A 21,267-nucleotide genomic window follows, 5' to 3' on the forward strand; every position below is an offset into this window, starting at 1 on the left:
CAGTTTGTCACTTTATCTACACAAAGTTCTGTAATCTTGCTTAGGCATAGCTTATCACCAAAAAACAAAGCAAAAAAAAAAAAAAAAAAAAAAAAAAAACAGTTTAATCACTGGAGCTGTTATGGTTGGTCTGTAGATGATCCTGCCGCTAGATGCCAAATCATAAATGTACTGCAGATAAAGTAAGTAAAATATATGTTGAGCAGAACCATCACTCCAAATAGTAATGGTATCAAAGTAATTGCATTTGTCAGTGGCTGATGATTTTTTCTCTCTCTTTTTTTCACTTTTTTATTGATTAAAGGTGGTGTATCAGTCAGTCTCATGTAGTATGTTTTTAACCCGTTTGATTAACAAGGACACAGGAAGTGTCCTCATGAACTGTTTATGTTGTAGTACGCATGTCATTGTCCACATTTGTGTCCTAATAAACCATATATAACAAAATACACACACACAAACACCCCGGTGTCATTATGGGGATATTCCATGGGTGTAATGATTTTATATTTCTATCACTTTACCCTAACCCTACCCCTAAAACTACCTCTAACACAAAACTTTCTGCATTTTTTATTTATTTATTTATTCATTTATTTATTTTTCTTCAGAAAACAGCATTCTGTATGATTTATCTTATTTTCTCAAGGGGACTAAAAATATTCAGACAAGGGCAAAATTGATTGGTATTACTCTCGTTTTGGGGTCATTTGGTCCCCATAATGTAGAAAATATCAGGTGTACACAGAGAGAGAGAGAGAGAGAGAGAGAGAGAGAGAGAGAGAGAGATTAATGACGTTAAAATTTTGCAATAATCTGTTTCATCATAAGAGAGTCATGTGACTGTGAGGAACATCTGTAGTTTTCAAATTACTGTGACAATTTCACAGTAAGATATTTTGTCGTTTTGTATATAAATATACTTAATATATATATTTTATATTTTGTGTATATATATAATTTCAATATACTTCCACTGAACATACAGTCTATATACTTCTGATAGTGTGTGATTGTGTGTGTGTGTGTATGTGCGCATGTATATGGGAAAGGCTTGTGTGTTGCACTTCCTTTGTGACTCACAGATTTTGGCTGGAGGCATCAGCTGCATTAATGCAAAGATAGGTCATGTCCTAATGGAGAGAGCAAAAAACAAACAGATAGTTAAAAACAAAGAATCACCACTGTAGTACATAAGATGTGTTATACAATCAAGACCGACCTGTGGTAAAGGCCAAGTGTTTTCAAACCTCTGCTGGAGACCCCCCAGCTTCGCACATTCTTCATCCTGTAAATTCTCTTGATTCATCTTATGAGTTCATTAGTACAGACTGCATTACTTGAACTGGGTGCATCCAATAAGGGACACATACAAACAGTGCAGTGCTGGGGGGCCTCAAGGTGTGAAAACCCCTGGCCTAGGCAAAATGATACGGGGTGCCGCAAAATCAGATTTTACTTTTAATCTATTGTGCCACTTACCTCCTTCATACCTCAAGCATCTAAAATCAACATCCAAGATAAGTGAATGTTCTTTTACTTCATATTGCTGTGCATATTGTGTGGTCTGCCTTATTACTTCCTAAATGAGCAGTCATAAACAAGTTTAAACTAAGCGTCATGTTTAACAGTCTTGCATTTGATGCGGGAGTGAATTACTAAGCATATACAGTAAGCAGCAGTGTTAACGCAACAGTTTTTAACTATACAAACGGTCTATTGGATGTAATTGCTTTGAAGATATAAAGCTACAGATATGAGAACAGGTTAAAGTGAAAGAAGCATTTGCGCTTGTATAGACTCCAACCAGTGTTCACCATATTTAGCTATGTAACCTCAAGGACACTTTTTTCCAATTGACACTATTGACAATGTTTTATTAGCCATGCTAAATGTGCATGGCTGATTTTAGCTGCACTCAGTGTCAGAGTCAAGGTTCTGTCATTTATTTATTGCTCTTAATGGCTTCACAAATAAGTGGATCAATGACAAATGTCAATGACAATTATCAAATGCTAATTTATATCTTGCTTCAGGTTGTTGTTGGTTTTTTTCTTATCTTTGCCAGGTTACAAAGTATATCTATATGTTAATGATGTGGTACATACACAGGCACACATTGTCGTATAGATCAGCATTTCCCAACTCCAGTCCTCGCGCCCCCCGGCTCTGCACATTTCATATGTATCTCTTATCATATACAACATTTGTTCTATTTGACCATGAGTGCCCTGTGTAGTGGACATCACAGGATATTTCGCCATGATTCCAGTTCGAAACAAGTGTATATGTTCCATTCAAAAGGCATTAAAGTGTGTGAGATGTAATACAAGATACAACTTTCGGTTCTAATAACAGATGCAGATTCCATTTCAAAATAAAACTACAGATAAAACTGCAGAAATACTGCAAAATTTCAATGAATTCCTAACATTCTCTCAAGTGACATGTTACTGAAGTTAAGATCCTTTGCGTCAAAATTTACAGCTCATTTTGATGCTGATTTGCTTTACAGAACACAATAACGTTGTCATTTGAAATGAAATAAATGAATGTATCTGCTCTCAGACTCTGAGACAAATTCAGCAAATAATCTTTACTTTGAAGACATAGTGTTCTTTAGTGATATATTCTTTAGTTAGAGAGTGTAAAGCAGGGGTGCCCAATAGGGTTGGGTACCGAAACCCGGTGCCAATACGGCACCGGTACCCATGTGACCGGTATGTACCGGACCGAATCAGAACGCGAATTTCGGTGCCACTTAAATGCCTGAACTGTCGATTGAAATATTTGTCTTCTGGTGCTATGACACGGATGTAGAAGCATTGATTCATCAACATGCATGATCGCTAGTTAAATTTAAATACTGCATTCATGGGGTGTCGGAATGATCAGAACATTTTTTACTGAATGAGAAAACTCGGGAAAGTCGGAAAGCTTTGATGATAGAAATCCAAGACATCTTTGTAGTTACTATCCATTTTCACATTTCGAATTAAAAGCACAAATCGTCTGGAAATGCATCCGAGAAGCGCGTGAATGCTGCAACTATCGTTACACTTGCTCTGACTGCAGCAGGTGGTTTGCCTTTAGCTTAGCGAGCTACATTAAACGCGTCGAACTTAAAATGCCAAAAACTAAACATTCTAAAGTGTGGCTATATTTCACGAGAAATGATTCAGACACTGCGACGTGCAGCAAATGTTTTACAGCAGTTGCGTGTGAAGGGGAAAACGCGTCAAACCTCATGAAACATTTGATGGTATGTGGAATAAAGTTGAAAGCAGAGGGATGCACCGTGTTTGACAGTTTGCAGACATCAGCTGGAGAGGTGTCGTATTTTGCCAGAGACGGCAAATATGTGATGCGATCTAGGAAAACCCAACACATGGTGAAATTTTACCTTTTTTTAGGTTTTAACACCATATGAAAGCTGCGTTCAGCCCCTTTCCAAAACTTTTATTTTTTACATAACCTACGTTATGGCTATCTTAGGTTGGCTGATAGCGATGATTTTCAGGAATGGGATTTTGAGAAAAACTTTAAAGTGAGACGGCTTTCACTTTCACTTTACGGGTTTAACGAGAGCTGTCTGTCAAGTTAGGAGCGCTACTGCATCATTAGACAAACAGACTAACGTTTGTTTTCCGTTGATCACCCATTTTATGTTTAGTAAATAATGCAGCCTACCTTGTAGTAAAAGCGAGCGCAGCGCAACTGTTCGCGCACTGTGATAAAACAGACTGTCATCGGACTCCTCTTTAGTAACTTCATCATCCGATCCTTCATCTCTGGATGTGAAATAGCCCGCAACATCATTTAGGGCACTGACATCACCAAAACTGAGAAGACTGAGACGAGTAAGATCGGTTACGTGAGCAGCTGCAGTACTTTAGACGGCGTTGTTGTGCTCCGCCATCTCACGATATTAAAGTAAGTAAGTAAGTAAGTAAGTAAATAAATAAATAAATAAATAAATAAATAAATTTGCTTGCCGTACTTTACACAGGACTGGTGGAGAATGTGAACTGATAAGCCTTTACTAAATATGTTATGTGGTTTATTTTGATAGGTTAACTGTTTGGGAAAGCACCTCCGCAGCGCGTTCTTAATATAGGAGAAAGACAGTCATTTCTGCTTGCTGCAATAAATTGCAATAGATATTTTCAGAGATGATAGACAAGATGTTATAGAATAATAATTTAATGAAAAACGAATTTCCTGAAAACGTCCCACCGCTACATCCGACGGGTTTTCCAAGATCTCATCACATATATTCATATTTCTGCAAAAGAATTTCTGAAATTTTAAGCTGTTAAATTATTGTAGTTGGGTTAGGTGGCTTAGGTTTTATTGTTGTTGCGTTTTGCATTGACTTAATAATGTATAGTACTACTTCTTTTTTTTTTTCTTCTTTTTTTACTTTTAATACATTGTTCAATTTAAAGAACTTTTTTGTCCAATAAAAATATATTTTTGTGTCATCCACCACTTTGTGGCTTTTTTTCAAAGTATCGGTTCAGGCACCGTTTTGGCACCGGTACCGTTTTAAAAGTATCGATTTGGCACCGGTATCGAAAAAACCCCAAACGATACCCAACCCTAGTGCCCAACCCTGTTCCTGGAGATCGACCTTCCTGCAGAGTTCAGTTCCAACCCTAATTAAACACACCTGTGTGTAATTATCAAGTGCTCCTTCAGATCCTAATTAGCTGGTTCAGGTGTGTTTGGTCAGGGTTGGAGCTGAACTCTGCAGGAAAGTCAATCTCCAGGACCAGGGTTGAGCACCACTCGTGTAAAGTCTGCTTGGTCAACTACCAAAAAAGCATGTCAAAATTATTCAGGAAAAAAAAAAAAATTCTTACCAAAGTGATAAAGTGTTGTATTGCGAAAGTGCGGAGAGGGGGAATCATTCCCAGACTTGACAATAGAACCACTCTAGAGAGAATGCTCAGGAGACATATCTCATTGCACAAAATAGGTCAATGGTACAAAAGGAATACTAAATCCTTGTTTTAAGTGTGAAAATATAGCATAAGTAACACAGAAATATAACAACAACAATGGACTTGTAACAAGGCCCCTGAAATAATCAGACCTTCACTTTAAGCTTTTATTTAGTGATGAGTGACTTTTTGCTAGAAAAAAAAAAAACAAAAGAGCAGAAAAAATATCAGACAGGTGTCTCAGAGTCAGTTTTTTTACGGCTTTTATGGAGGTCCAAGAGTTAAAAAGGACAGATATGACAATTTGCCATAAACTTGTACACTCAGTGAAAAAAAGAGTCAGAGCAGTACTTAAAATTATGGAGGACATACTAAGTACTAGAACAGAGGTGGCAAACTCCAGTCCTGGAGAGCCGCAGTCCTGCAGAGCTCAGCTCCAACCCTAATAAAATCTTGATTTGTTTTGATTAATTTGATTAGGGTTAAAGCAAAACTCTGCAGGGCTGTGTCTCTCCAGGACCGACGTTCGCCACCCCTGTACTAGAATATTATACATTTGCTGAATTAAAGCTAGGTTGTACTCATTTCTGCAATCCTTTATTGAAACAAAACAGAATAATTTTGTTTTAATAAAAGGAATAATTTACATATTTTACGCCTGCCGCTAATAAGAAGAATGAGTGGCACCATCTCGATGAAGACATGGACCAGATTCTCCAAGTAACACCCAGAGGGGATGCTGACTGGAGGCTTCAGACAATGTGTTTAATAATTATCACTATAGCTGCTGAGAGATTTGGTGTGAAGGAGCAGCATCAGTTTGGTGGAACTGCAGGACCAAATCGTTGGGAGGAGAAGATCCGACAGTTGCGGCAGGAGCTCCGTCTGCTTAGAAAGCAGTTCAAGCAGGCAAGTGAGGAGAATAGAGCTGCCCTGGCTGAGCTTCGGAACATTGTAAGAAGTAAGCTCACAACCACCCGTCGAGCTGAATGTCACAAAAAGAGGAGTAAGGAGAGGGCCCGCAGATGTGCATAGTTTATTGAAAACCCCTTCGGACTCACCAGGAGACTCCTCGGCCAGAAGCGTAGCGGTCGACATACCTGTACTCAAGACGAGATCGATAAGTACCTCAGCACCAGCTATAGTGATACAGCTAGGGACCAGGACCTTGGTCCGTGTAGCACATTAATATCCCCACCGGAACCCAGTGTGGCATTTAACCTCAAGGATCCAACCTTGAGAGAGGTGCAGAAGGTTGTCAAAGCAGCTAGGACGAACTCAGCACCAGGTCCAAGTGGAGTTCCCTACGTGGTCTATAAGAGGTGCCCCAAACTCCTCTAGCGACTATGGAAAATCATCAAAGTCATCTGGAGGAGGGGGAAAGTGGTGCAGCAGTGGAGACATGCAGAGGGTGTCTGGATCCCTAAGGAGGAGAACTCAAGTAACATTGAGCAGTTTAGGGTCATCCCACTTCTCAGTGTGGAGGGAAAAATATTTTTCAGTATTGTTGCCCGACGCATGACGGAGTTCCTCCTGCAGAACGAGTACATTGATATCGCTGTACAGAAGGGTGGGATCCCAAAAGTTCCAGGCTGTATTGAGCACACAGGAGTAATCACCCAGCTAATCCAGGAGGCTCTTGAAGGTGGCGGCGATCTGGCAGTGCTGTGGCTTGATCTCGCCAATGCTTATGAGTCAATCCCGCACAAGGTGGTGGAAACCTCACTGACCCGACACCATGTTCCAGAAAAGATCAGCAACCTCATTTTGAACTACTATAGCTGCTTTAAGTTGAGAGTCACCTCTGGAACAGTAACATCTGCTTTTCATAGGCTGGAGAAAGGAATAATCACAGGGTGCATCCTGTTTGCCTTGGCCATGAATATGATAGTTAAGTCAGCAGAGGTGGAATGCAGAGGCCCACTTAGCCGGTCAGGTGTGCGACAGCCCACCAGCATTTATGGATGATCTGACCACAACATCCATACCAGGCTGTAGATGGATCCTCCAAGGTTTGGAATGCCTCATTAGTTGGGCCCGAATAAGCCAGCCAAGTCCCAGTCCCTTGTGTTGAGGAGAGGAAACGTAACCGACAAGTTCCACTTCTCCCTTGGAAGAGTGCAAATTTCATCAATCACAGAGAAGCCAGTTAAGAGCCTGGGAAAAGTCTTCAACAGCACACTTAAGGACACAGTCACACTTGAGGAAACTGGAAAAGAGCTGCACACCTGGATTGCTGCAGTGGACAAGTCAGGGCTGCCAGGGAAGTTTAAAGCCTGGATTTATCAGCATGGTATTCTGCCACGACTCCTATGGCCACTGCTGGTTTACGACGTTCCCTTAACCACTGTCGAAAGCTTTGAAAGGAAGATCAGCCACTCTCTACGTAGGTGGTTGGGCCTCCCCCGCAGTTTCACCAGCATAGCCTTATAGGGAAGGAAGAAAAAGCTACAACTCCCCTTCAGTAGCATGTCGGAGGGGTTCATGGTTTCCAGAGCAAGGGAGGTGCTGCTGTACGGAGAATCCACGGACACCAAAGTTTCCTTAGCCGGCATCGAAGTGAGGACGGGTAGGAAGTGGAGTGCTCAGGAGGCGGTAAACCAGACTGAGACACGGCTGCGGCACAGTATGCTGGTGGGGACAGTGGCGTCGGGACGTGCAGGGCTTGGTTGCAATCATAAACCTTGATATGACAAGGCCCGGGGGAAAGGACAGACGCCAACTGACGCCAACTGACATACTAAGCTGCTGTCCGAAGGCCCTGGGAGAGGGGCGTTATCGGTGGCGCCACGATCAGGTGTTAAGGGTAATTGCTGGAATGATCAGCACAGGGATCTCTCTCAGCAAGCACCAGTAGCCAGCACAGTGCACAATTGCGGTTGTCGAGGCTGGAGAGAAACCATCAGGAAGCAGCGGGTGGACTCCTGGCAACAGCTCGAGACTGGCAGCTAAAAGTTGACCTGGGAAGGCAGCTCAAATTCCCAAAAACCATCGCCACATCCACGCTTAGGCCTGACATAGTCCTATTCTCAGAATCATCAAGGCAGGTGGTCCTGCTGGAATTAACTGTGCCCTGGGAAGACCGGATGGAGGAGGAGTTTGAACAGAAGAGTGGCCAAGTACAAGGAGTTATAGAAGAATATACGAGGAGAATAGGGGACGGAAAACCCGCTGCCTCCACATCGAGGTTGGCTGCCGAGGTTTTGCCGGCTAGTCATTATGCAGGGCCCTCAAGCTTTTGGGAATCAAGAGACTGCACAAGAATAAAGCCATCAGAAACATCATGGATGCTACTGAGAAGGCATCAAGATGGCTGTGGATCAAAAGGGGTGATCCTTGGACTACACAAGCTACCTACACACAGGTTGGGGACTGATCACCCCTGGCTGGGTCGCCTGGGCGAGGGTGTATGGTGTTGAAAGACCCAAAACACCCGATGACCCCAGGTTACATCACTGATGATGTGTCTAGGGTGCACCTGAAAGGTGTGTGTCAACAGATATTAACAACATGCTGTATATTTCTTTGTTTCACGTATATGTTTATTACATTTCATTTTTGCAATGTTTCCATAAATTGTGTTGGTGATCATGAAGAAAACATCTTTGTACTTTTTTAAAGAGGGTGTACTTATTTATGCTGTGCACACACACACACACACACATTATTGTTTTCTATTTTAATATACTTTAAAATATTATTTATTCCAGTGATGCAAAGCTGAATTTTCATCAGCCATTATCCTAATCTTCAGTGTCACAGGATCCTTCAGAAATCATTCTAAAAAGCTGATTTATTATCAATGTCTTGTTGTTTGTTTGTGTTTATAAAGTCTGGTCACACAGACAGTACCTTGGGTTAAAATCTAGAAGACGGCTATGCTACACGACTTTCTTTAATAAACTCTTTTCCCATGAACTTTGATCAAGCTTACTTATTTTATGTATTAGAGAAATCTAATACATATGGCGAGCCATCCAAACCACTGGTCAACCACATACAGCAAAATCTAACATCCTGGAGCTGATGGTGTAGTACCCCAATCATTGTCAGCCTGTCATGTAAATATGGGCAAAAACAAAGTGGTTCAGACTGATCAGACCAAGCTCCACAACACTCTTGTAGCCAGTCAGCAACAGAGGTCCGATTTCAAGTCCAATTCCGTGCCAGCTGAGCTACCGAGCAAGCTTGTTACATCTGGTGTTGTGTCCATTTTCGACTCCCTGCCAAATTAGCATATTACCTCCTCTCGTTGAAATTGCTACATGATTGCCTAACCCTAACCACTCCCCCACACCTAACCCTAAACCTAACAATTCTAGGGGGGTAGTAATCCGGTGGGGTTCAACACCGGAAAGCAAAACATGAAGCTGTAATCATAACTGTGTACGAAAATGATTACAAGTGCTTGCTGTTTAGTGTTTAGTGTTCTAGTGTTCATTTCTGTTGGAAACTGCAGTGATTTGCACTTATTGATACGTATTTTGTGTCTTGTGAAAAAGTTCCGGCAGGTAAGTTTTCATCATGAGGTCAGGGCCCGTGTTTATCAGGCCTTACTCTCAAGAATACTGCTACGATTTGACTTACATGTAAAAAAAAAAATCTTGGCTCAAAGCTACGCTGAAAAGTCTCACCACCTCCGATCAGCTGTTCCGTCTCTAATCTAACTCTGATACCTGTTACTCTCCATACTTCAGAACAGTCTATTTCTGTCTCTGCTCTGATTGATTCAGGTTCCTCCGGCAACTTCATTTCACAAGAATGCTTAAGTCAACTCCAACTCACCCGTCAACAACATTTTCAGGAATTATCAGTGAAAACTATTCAGGGAAAGCCACTGGGACGTGGGAGGGTATGATATTCTTCACCTATCTACGGTTTCTAGTACTGGAGGATTTCACCATTAGCGTCATCCTGGGAGGCCCGTGGCTCATCTACATCCTCCAGAACTCCGCTGGGATCCCTGTGACGTTATCCGCTGGAACAAACAATGTTATGATCAGTGTCTATCTAACTTACCTCTCCCACGATCCATTCCAGTACCCCTAGCCTAAACCCAAGTCGAAAGTCCAGAACCAGAAATCTCTCCGGAAATCCCAGCGGAGTATGCGGCGTTCCAGGATGTATTCAGTAAACAGGCAGCCACTCGTCTACCACCTCATCGGTGTGCCATCGAGCTGCTGCCTGGAGCCCAGCTTCCCAAAGGGCGGATCTATCCACTGTCCATCCTGGAGTACCAGGCGATGGAGGAGTACATTGTGGAAGCAATGCAACAAGGATTTATTCAACCATCCACCTCGCCGGCCACCTTGAGTTTCTTCTTCGTGGCCAAAAAGGATGGAGGTCTACGTCCCTGCATTGATTACCATCAGCTCAACTCCCAAATCATACAGCAACCCTATCCACTTCCCCTGGTCCCAGCCGCTCTTGAGGAGCAACGCGGAACACAAATGTTTATGAAGTTGGACCTGCGGAGTGCTTACAACCTCATTCGTATTCGTGCGGGAGACGAGTGGAAGACGGCCTTCATCATACTCACAGGGCAATATGAATACCGGGTAATTCCGTATCAGTACCTCCGTCTTCCAAATCATGAATGAGGTGTTCCAGGAGTTTCTCCATCATTTCGACGTGGTCTACATTGACGACATTCTAATTTACTCCCGGAACCTGGCCGACCATCGCCAGCAGGTCCTCCAAAAACTTAGAGAACACAGTCTCTATCTCAAGTTGGAAAAATGTGAGTTTCATCAGCCTTCAGTCCAGTTCCTCGGCTATGTCATCACCATAATCACGGATTACATGAACCTCCAATATCTGCGAGAAGCTAAACGCTTTAACCCCAGGCAGGCTCGAAGGGCCCTCTTCCTAACCTTATTCAACTTCAAGATTATTTACCGTCTGGGTTCTAAGAATGTGAAAGCTGATGCCCTCTCCCGGCAGTTCTACGTCGTCTCTCCTGTGGAACCAGAACCCATCATACCACCTGACGTGATCGCAAGTCCCATCATTTCAGATTTAGACGAGAACATCCGCAACGCCACCCTCCAGGAGCCTGCTCTGCCAGAATGCCCAGAAGGGAAGATCTACATGCCTCGCTCCCAACGTCAAAACCTTCTGGGTACAGCTCATGAATCTCCGAGCTCTGGACATCCAGGCAGCAGAAAGACCCTCTCGCTCCTTCAGGCTCGGTACTGGTGGCCCAGCATGCACCGTGATATCACCAGGTACATCCAGAGCTGCTCAGTCTGTGCCATGTCTAACACTCCTCGTCAATTACCTGCAGGAAAACTGGTTCCACTTCCCATACCTCAGAGGCAGCGGTTTACTGTCGGGGATTTGTGGGGTCTACTGTATTTTGTCACACCGCGCTGCTCGTATCCGGTGTAGACACGGTGTTAGAATCATTAGAAGACAGAATCGCAATTCATATATGAATAGATTTTTTCGTGCGCCGCTAGTTTTGACGACATGGCAACAACTCTTCCTCGTCTTGCCTGGCCCCCTTTGTTGCATGGTCCCGGGGGCGGGGTTTATGTAAATATCTCGGTTTATGATGTCACCAACCCGGAAAGTAGCTTGTTGTAGTCTTTACGGGCCGTTTTTGTAGGCAATAAATTGCCATAAATTTAAAAAAACAATATCTCCTTTTGCATTGAACTTTCAGCCTTGCAACTTTGCAGATATTGTTTATGCTCAAACAGCAACATTACATACTAACGAAAGTTAAAAAAGTAAAATCACAATTAACCACCCCTATAAATCATTTTTAGGAAAAGGGATAAGTGAAAATGATAAATGTTAGGCACTTTATTTGCTCATAGGCTACTTCATCATCTGAAGTGTTTAGATTATTTAATGCACATGTAAACATAGCACTGCCGCACTAATAAATACGACTTTATTAGGCATTACATCAAGTGAAGATGAAGAGCAAATGGCATCAAAACTTTTTTGAAGACAGTGGATTCCTTCTTATGCATTAATAGAATTCATTAATTCATACATACATTCTTTCATATATTTTCTGTCATGTTTTCATACAAAACAAAACCTACGGTGCATATTCAATCTGCATGAGACTGTTACTAATTTTGCTTAATGCTGAGCAGTATTTCAAATCGGCATAATTAAATACAGTTTTAATGATAAATATGAGACTACTACTAATAGTTGGGACTTTATTTATTTATTTATTTATTTACACTCAAGTTCAATTTAGTGTTGCCCGCTTTTTAGCGTTTTTAGGCGCTATCAATGTCTGGGGCCTGTCCTGCATACAAGGTAACATTTAAGTATAGCAAACAATTCTCAGTCTTAACCAGTTACTAATTAACATTTTGGCTGTATATTAGTACTAATAAAGCACCTATTCTGCATGACCATATTCTACACTCCTAATCCTACACAGTACCTGAACTTAACAACTACCTTGCTACCTATTAATAAGCAACAAATTATGAGTTTATTAAGGCAAAAGCTACAGTTAATGGTTTGTTAATAGCGAGAACTGGACCTTAAAATAAAGTGTAACCGCATACAACTGCAACAGTGAATTGACTTCTTTTTAATTCATTGGAACATTTAATAAGACATTAAAGGAAATTAAAAACTGTTTATAACAAGTTGACACCACTACCACACTGTTCTCAGATAACCTCGCAATAACCATACATTTATAAAATATATAATATATAAAGTGACTTTTAATATTATGTACTCTTTATGAGATTAACCCAGGCTGAAATCTGTCACTCTGAATTTCTTTTCATCTGAATTCTACTTCATTAAATTTAAATTCGAAAATGCAACTATGTAAATACAATTTATATTGTATTTGAATACAATTCTGCTACTTGAATTAGGAATTTAATTGGAATTTAAAAGGTATTCTTAATGCCGTTCTGAATTGCACACAGTAATGGTGTGTACACCAACCCAAAGCATGTTATTATCTGAAAATGCATTGCATTTATGCATTTCATATGGACTGTGTAAATGTATTCTTTGTGGCTGTTTGATGCATATTTCCAAATCAAAATTTACTAGGTAACTAATAACTAGGCCCCAACACTTAGATGATAGATGTTGGTTAGTGTAGTTTGTGTCACTATCAGCTATACAGCGAACCTTCACTGCCCCCTGCTGCTCATAACACACATACTAAGTTCCAACAAGCAGTGTCATTTTGCTTCAACATTCTTATAAATAACCCACTCATTCCTGTCAGACTGATGTATTTACATATTCATGTTATCTTTTAGAACATGTTTAAAGCAAATAAAATATGTCACAGATATGTCACAGACTGCCCTAAGCTTTGTATGCAGTATTAAGAAGTTACATTCACCCAATGACAATACTCTACAGTGTCAAAGCAGAAATGGAAAAGTTCTCTCCTTGTGGTCTCTGTGGAATGCTGTTCTTACCTCTAAGACAGGCTTGGCATTGTTGCACACGGAAAGAATATGGGTGATGCCATTGCGGGACAGACCGTCTCTGTTCTCTGAGTCTGTGTACAGAAACATTTAATGACAAACTTGTGTTTAGCATGCACCCACTGACCGGTTATTTAATAAGGTGCTTCAGGTCAAGTCACCTTTACAGTATTAGCTTTACAGTATTAAACAGTAAGCAGTGTTCGAATTGTGGCAAAGTTCTTGGGGGGTTCCCCTAACCAGACCAACCCCCCCCCCACCTTATACAAATATGATTCATATTTTTGTCTTTTCCTTGTTATCATTGAGAAAACTCAATTCTAAGATAAAAGCTTATTTTGATTAGTGAATTAGGTGTACCAAACAATCACTAAGCAAAGAAGAATTAAATATCTAGCCAAGTAAATTAATTTAATGAATAAGTTTGGGGGTATTTTTAACTTTTATAAAGCCATTTTTTTTTCTGAAAGTGTGCACTGTCTTTTATTATCTTTTGCATCAAATTCTTGTATTTAATCAACAGTCACTTAGAATAATAAAACATTTTAGGCTGTTATCTGTCAGGCATTCACCACAGCCACCTCCATCTGCCACACCTCCGGTAGCACCGCCCACTCATTCATCATCACCCGAATTCTAATCTGTTGCACCTGATCCTCATTTAGCCACGCCCTATATAAGAGACACTCACACACACTCTCATTGTCTGGTCTATTGTTCACATGCTAGCTTCCTTGGACTCTATGCTGTTTCCACGTGGATTTCTACATTGTGCTTTGGCGTTTGCTGTGGCTCAATACCTGGACTCTGTGTCATCTCAACTTTGCAACACCATTCAGTTAAGAACTCTTTATTCTGCTTTTCACCATGTTGTTCATCGAACAAGCTTGTCAATAAAACATTGGATTGGATTGCTACTCACCTCTCGTCTCCTCCATCTCAGTGTGTGTTTGTGACAGAAGACCAGACCGTAAAACAAAGAAAGATGAGCACCGAAGCACAAGCTGCACCTAACCCTCTCTCTGAGTTGGTGAATGCCTTAAAGGCGGCATTTCAACCCACACCTGTGCCGCCATCTGCCTCATGATCTCCCATGGCCATGCCCACCACGTTTGCGGGCGAGGCGGCTGAGTGTAGCAGTTTTCTTCAAATCAGCTTGTTCATCCAGATGCAACCACAAATGTTTCCGTCTGAGAGCACTAAGGTTGCCTTATCTCGTTGCTCACCGGTAAGGCCCTACAGTGGGCAAAAGCTATTTGGAACTCCGTAAATCCCATCATTCATTCCTATGAACAGTTCTCCAAGGTTTTCAGCACAACCACCGGTACACTCACCACTTCCGACCAGCTCTTCTGTCTTCAGCAAGGTACTTCTTCAGTGAATTTATACATTCTCCACTTCCGTACGCTGGCGGCGGCTAGCGGCTGGAACAAGACAGCGCTGCTGGGAGCCTACAGACAGCACTGCCGAGGGCGTGCAGATGGATCAGGGGAAGGTTTCTGCTATTCAAGAATGGCCACAACCCCTCACAGTTAAAGAACTTCAACGTTTCCTGGGATTTTCCAATTTCTACAGACGCTTCATCCAGAACTACAGTTCCATCATGGTTCCGTTAACCTCCCTCCTGAGGGGTAAACCGAAAGCTCTCATCTGGAACCCCGCTGCTCCCAAAGCATTCCAACGGCTCAAGGAGATTTTTAGCACCGCACCCTTACTACACCACCCAGATCCCGAACTTCCCTTTACGGTTAAAGTCGACGCTTCCACCACTGGAGTGGGTGCGGTGCTGTCCCAAGCGGTCGGCGAGCCTCCTCTCCTCCATCCCTGTGCTTTCTATTCTCGGAAGCTGTCTCCGGCGGAGCAGAATTAGGATGTCGGCAATAGAGAACTACTGGCCATCAAACTAGCCCTGGAGGAATGGCGCCACTGGTTGGAGGAATCTAATCATCCATTCACCATTATCACTGATCACAAAAATCTCCAATACCTTCGAGAAGCGAGACGTCTCAACCCCAGACAAGCACGATGGGCATTATTCTTCACACGTTTCAACTTTAAAATCACCTATCGACCCGGTTCCAAGAACATATCTGCTGACGCTCTCTCACGACAGTTCTCCTCAGATCACCCTGCTGAACCATTAAACCCATCATCCCCTCCAACCTAATCATCAGCCCCATCCTCTGGGAGCAGGATGATACCATCAGGCACGCCACCCTCCAGGAGCCCGCTCTGCCGGAATGCCCAGAAGGGAAGATCTTTGTTCCTCGATCTCAACGACTAACCCTTCTTGGCACAGCTCATCAGTCTCTGGGCTCTGGACACCCAGGTAGCCAACGGACCCTCTCGCTCCTTCAAACCCGATACTGGTGGCCCAGTATGCGCCGTGATACCATCAGGTACGTCCAGAGCTGCTCTGTCTGTGCTATGTCTACCTCTCCCTGTCAACTTCCCATAGGAAAACTGGTATCACTACCCATTCCACAGAGGCCCTGGTCCCATATTGGAGTGGACTTCGTGACAGATCTCCCGAGCTCCGAAGGTAACTCCTGTATCCTAGTTATGGTTGTTCGCTTCTCTAAGATTTTCCCTTTAAAGGGGTTGCCCACGGCACCGGAAACTGCTGAACATCTGTTCCAGCAGGTGTTTCGTCACTTCGGCTTGCCCGAGGAGATCGTGTCGGACCGGGGACCGTCCGACACGATTCATCTCTCATGTCCGATTCATCTCTCATGTCTGGAAAGCTTTCTTTAAGCTTCTTGGTTTTTCTGTTAATCTCTCCTCCGGTTACCATCCACAGACCAATGGCCAGACAGAGCGAAAGATCCAAGAGCTGGGACATTACCTCCAGGCATACTGTCACGAGGACCAGCACAGCTGGAGCAGGTTCCTCCAGTGGGGCGAGTACGCACAGAACTCTCTCTGCCAAGATACCACCGGCTTAACACCCTTTCAGTGCGTACTCGGTTACCAGCCTCCGCTGTTCCCCTGGACGGAGGAACCTTCCCGTGTTCCAGCTGTTGACCACTGGTTTTGGGAGAGTGAGAGAGTGTGGGACATTATCAAACAAAGAAAATCATTATCAACAAAATTCTTCTTTTCAATATAGAGGAAACACTGCATCTGAATTGGCATTTAGATGTATTTAGCCACTGTTTAATGCAGGACATGAATGCATTTAACCTGCAGTTACAAATGCATGAAAACTATTAATATTTTAATAACTTTTAATATTTTAATCCTAAAACGTTGAATGCTGATATTTAAAATTATTTAAAAAAATGAAAAGGTAATTTTAAATGTGGATACGGTTAATAAGTGAGTCGTTGCGATTGAACCAAATCATTTAAACGGTTGGTTCAATCAGGAACGAAAAACACTGCTGTGGCTTGTAGAATGATTTTTGTTGGCGAAATAGAGCAAAAATAGGCAATACGGTGTCTAAAACATAAGTCTCTTAATATTAACTTTAGTTTATTGAACTGTTGTATAATATCACATATGTTGTTTAAACTGTTGTATAAAATATCACATTTGTGATTTTTGCAAAAAAAAAAAGGCACTCTTCATGTGATATTGATTAAATGAAATGATATAAATATACATTTTCTGCCCCCATATCCTGAATTTTGAAAAAATGCATTTTATTAGACTTAATCATGCAGTGAAAGAACACACTCTAAATGAGCACAGTCAGTCTAGCTAGTGTTTAAGCTCTCATAACTCCTCTTTTAATCAATGAAGCTGTCCATACACTGTATGATGAATAAACCTCTTACTTACATAGTTCGTACATCTGCACTTTGTTGCTTATAATGAGGAAATTCGCGAGTTCAATCTGAACAAAACACCAGGTTTCAGCAATGACCGTTCTGAACGCCTCTGACTGGCCACGGCATTCTAAACTCAACAGAGTCGTGTGTGATGGGCTATAATGCGCAACACTGTAAAAACACGCAAAAATAAAATATGATTTAACGTGAGCAGTTCTAAATTTAATACAGCAATCGAATCTTTTCATTTTATTTTCACTAGTTTTATGTTTGAAGTATTATATTTTTATTGAAAAACCAGGGGACCCCCAAGTATATTTTTTGGAAAGTCTATAAGTCTATAACATGCTTTGGTTAAAATTTCTCAATAGTAACATAAATAACACCCTTTTTACCTTGACAAAATCAGTTCTGCAAAAATCATCCTGTTCTGGTCGAGGTTGCTTTAAATGTTACTGAGCTCTTCTCGCCCCTCCCCCCCTCTTCTCTTTGTGGAGTGACGAGCCTGTTTACTTTAGCCGCATTCAGCCGCTGAACTTGCTAACATTATTAGGAATGGCGATCGCAAAGATTCATTAAAAAAAAAAAACCTAATACTCACTTCTGCTGTAAGTGAAGCTGGATCACGAATGATTTGTGCAAATATAGATACATATATGTAGATCAGGAGGCACATTCCATTTACAAACAAACATAATCCACTGCATCTTCAGCGGCTCAGATGTCGGGAGTAAATGACGACCACTATGTTCATTATTACATCCAGCAACACAACACTTCAATCGATCAATCAGAGATATTCTTGTCTAACTTACATCCGTGCTCCGGCATCGAAACAATGGAGGTCGGACTGTTACAGCTGATTTAAGGCGGGTCTGAGGTAAGACGCTCATGTCAATCAACTATCGTGGGAGCAGCCTTAGTCGAAGTGACGCCACACCAACAGGCATCTGAGAATTGTCACATTTATGTCTGTTTATGTCTTTTGGTTTCTCCCATTGTCTCCCTCCGTCGATCTGTCTGTTTTGGTTTAACCCAAATTACCGTCATCCCCTACACCTGTGTTTGTAATTAGTCTCTCCCTTTATAAGTCTGCTTGTGTTTTGAGTTTGTTGTCGGTCCTTGACGTTATTTGGAAGTGTGTGGATGTCTCGTTCTGTTCCTGCCTGTTCCTACGAAGATTTATATTAAATTGTTATTTGTTTGTATCGTATCTCGTTTCCCGTCTCGTCAGTCCAGCACTGCACGTAACAAGAATGGGTCAGTTTGGAAAAAGGGATATTATTTTTACAGATGAATTAAAAACCACTGCACAAATTTTTATAGGGTAGATGTGTACATACACCGCCAACACAAATTAATGTTCAAACAACATGTAAAAGCGAACTTTGCATCAGATGACCCCTTTAAAATAATGAGCTATACTGTACGCCCATTAGGCACTTTATTTCCATGTCCAAATTAATCTGTTAAATTTACAGCTGTTATAATGAGTGTAGAATATGCAAGGACATATCCCCCACACTTAATTAATAAAACACAAATTCATCCACCACAGATTCTCACCGGACAAGTGTGTTCACGTCGTGGTTTTCGTGGGCCAGTGTGTATGTATATGTCTTTAAAATTCAAAGAGACAAGATAATGTGTATGGAATCTAAATGTGACCTGATGTTTCCATGACAGTTCATTACTCACACATCATTAACATGGGCAGCAACAAAACGTGCTTCTCACGCTCCACTGACACTCGTGATGTGAAATAGTCGTAATAGACATAGCTAAATCACTGTCATTCAGGAATAAGATTGCGTGGGTGTTTGAATCGAGATCTGGAACTTTTTAGGATTAATCGTGCAGCTCTAGTGTAAACACTGCAAAATGTTTTGCAAGGATATTGTCACGTCTCGTGGTACGAGATCTTGTCACATCCCTAATTGTTAGGCTTCAAAAACAAAATAAATCCATTAGAGAGATAGCAAGAACATTAAGAGTGGCCAAATCAACAGTTTGGTACTGAAATTTAAAGGCTGAAATTAGAAGTAACCTGTATCATAATGACGGGAAGAAAGGAGTATGGAAAAGGCTCGGAACAGCTCATGATCCAAAGCATACAACACCATCTGTGAAACATGATGGAGCAGTGCGATGGCATGAGCATGCTTAGCTTCCAGTGGCACTGGCTTACTGGTGTTTGATGATGACGTGACAGATAACAGAAGCAGCCGGATGAATTATGAAGTGTATAGGGATATACTGTCTGCCAATATTCAGTCAAATGTAGCAAAGTTGATTGGACTTTAGAGGTCCCCTGTGTTCCCCTCTGCCTTAGTTCTTCCTCGTGTGGCCTTATTAGTGCTATTCAGGTCACCTGTGCCTCATTTTCCCCAGTGTATTTAAGTTGTGTATTTTTCCCTGGTTACTCACTTGGTTTTTGAGCCTTCACACTGTGTTTTTTGTCCCACCAATGCCTCCCCAGCTACCTAAAAGTAAGGTATCCTAAGTTCCTTTTCTGAGTTATTATTGTTCTCTGGTTTTGTTTTCTTCCCTTGTCATTTTTCCATTGTTTTTTTGCTGTTAATACCTAGGCCTGAAAAGAACTTCAGTCGGATTATTCTTGCAAAGACTTTATTTATTTATTATTATTATTTTTTAAAATAACTTTACCTTTCCTGGAATACTGCCTGAAGTGTTTTGTTTGGGTCCAACATCAACACTCCCATGGCTCAGGGGTAAAACTCCCAACCACACCAGAGACCTGAGTGCATGTTACTAGAATATTAGCCATTTATTAGTAGTAATTAAGCACATATTAATGCCTTATTCTACATGACCTTATTCTACATCCCTAATCCTACTCAATACCTAAACTTAACAACTACCTTACTAAGTAAGGTATAACTAAGAATTTATTTAGGGGAAAAATCGTAGTTAATAGTGAATAAGTGTTCCCTATTCTAAAGTGTTACCGTAAGGTAATTCCTTATCAAATTTAAACGAGACTCAAATAATTACACTACTTTTTATTTCTTTCCCAAACTACAGAATATGTATCTTGACAACAAAATATTTTTTCCAAGCAGTGGAAAGCATTTTTTATTTACTTTTTAGTTTTGTATGACTTGCCACTGAATTTCCTTTCGAGAGGGTCACTCAACATTGCAAACAGGAAACAAATTTCTTCTTGAAATACTTACTTATTTGTGACATATTAGAGATTTAAGACAGAGTAGGATCCATCAGAAGAATAAAGGCCTGAATACAGGCGGAGATCAAAACCAAGAAAAAATGAGAGTCCAAACAATAAAACCAAGAACACAAACCAAAGACATAAATCCAAAGCAGACAGGCAGGGGTCAAAACACAAAATCCAACAAGAGAAAATGCTCAGAATTGCAATAGAAATATTGTCAAGACTTTGCAAGAAGGAAAAGGACCAAAGAGTTTATTTATAGTGTGATGGTGGAGGATGAGCTTCAGGTTTGCTGGAAATCAGAATTCAGGAAAGGGCTCCCTCATGTGGCGGGTGTATTAAGTAATAGCTTCCTGTGTGTATATGACATTACTCCCCCATTTAGGCCTCTCCCAAGGGTGTGTGGAAGTGTTAGTTTGGGGTCTTCCTCTGAGTCTGGATCGAGGTTGATCCAGTGATTGGCATAAAATCCTGTAACGAGAGTTGGGTTCAAGATGTCATCAGCAGCCACCCATGGCCATTCTTCAAGCCTGTAGCCCTCCCAGTGCACCAGGTAGTACATTCTCCAGAGGAGTTCTCAGGTCCTCAGGCTCAACAGATTTCAGCAGAGAGACACACGAAATGCAGTAGTTAGAGGGCAGCATGAGCTTTTAAGTCACTCGGGTGATTCATCTGAGAACTTTAAAGGGGTTGCAACCAGAGAAATTGATAACCGGTATAAGTTGCAAAAGACCAACTGGCAGATGGTTCAGTGAATTGGATTGGTTATAAAGTGTGACCCCATGATCTGTGAGATACAGACAATGCTCCAGACAATGCTTCCACTCCTCAAAGGCCGCCTTTGTGGTCGGCAGGTCTCTGTTCCTTTCAGCTAAGTTGAGTTTCCTGGAAAAGACACCATGGCATTGCAAGTCAGA

At 41.6% G+C, this 21,267-nt stretch overlaps 1 protein-coding gene across 2 annotated transcripts in view; it reads right to left on the minus strand.

The window, feature by feature from the left end:
- Positions 1-21,267, minus strand: part of dusp22a (dual specificity phosphatase 22a) — a 48,865-nt gene that overhangs the window by 16,343 nt on the left and 11,255 nt on the right. For both annotated transcript variants that reach the window (XM_051135577.1, XM_051135578.1), the window contains 2 exons: positions 13,376-13,458; positions 1,084-1,133 (listed from right to left, as the gene is read on the minus strand). In XM_051135577.1, the coding sequence (XP_050991534.1) occupies positions 1,084-1,133; positions 13,376-13,458 (133 nt within the window). The remainder of the gene's footprint in view (positions 1-1,083; positions 1,134-13,375; positions 13,459-21,267) is intronic.

Source organism: Labeo rohita, chromosome 18, assembly GCF_022985175.1.
Source record: "Labeo rohita strain BAU-BD-2019 chromosome 18, IGBB_LRoh.1.0, whole genome shotgun sequence".
Lineage (NCBI taxonomy): Eukaryota > Metazoa > Chordata > Actinopteri > Cypriniformes > Cyprinidae > Labeo > Labeo rohita.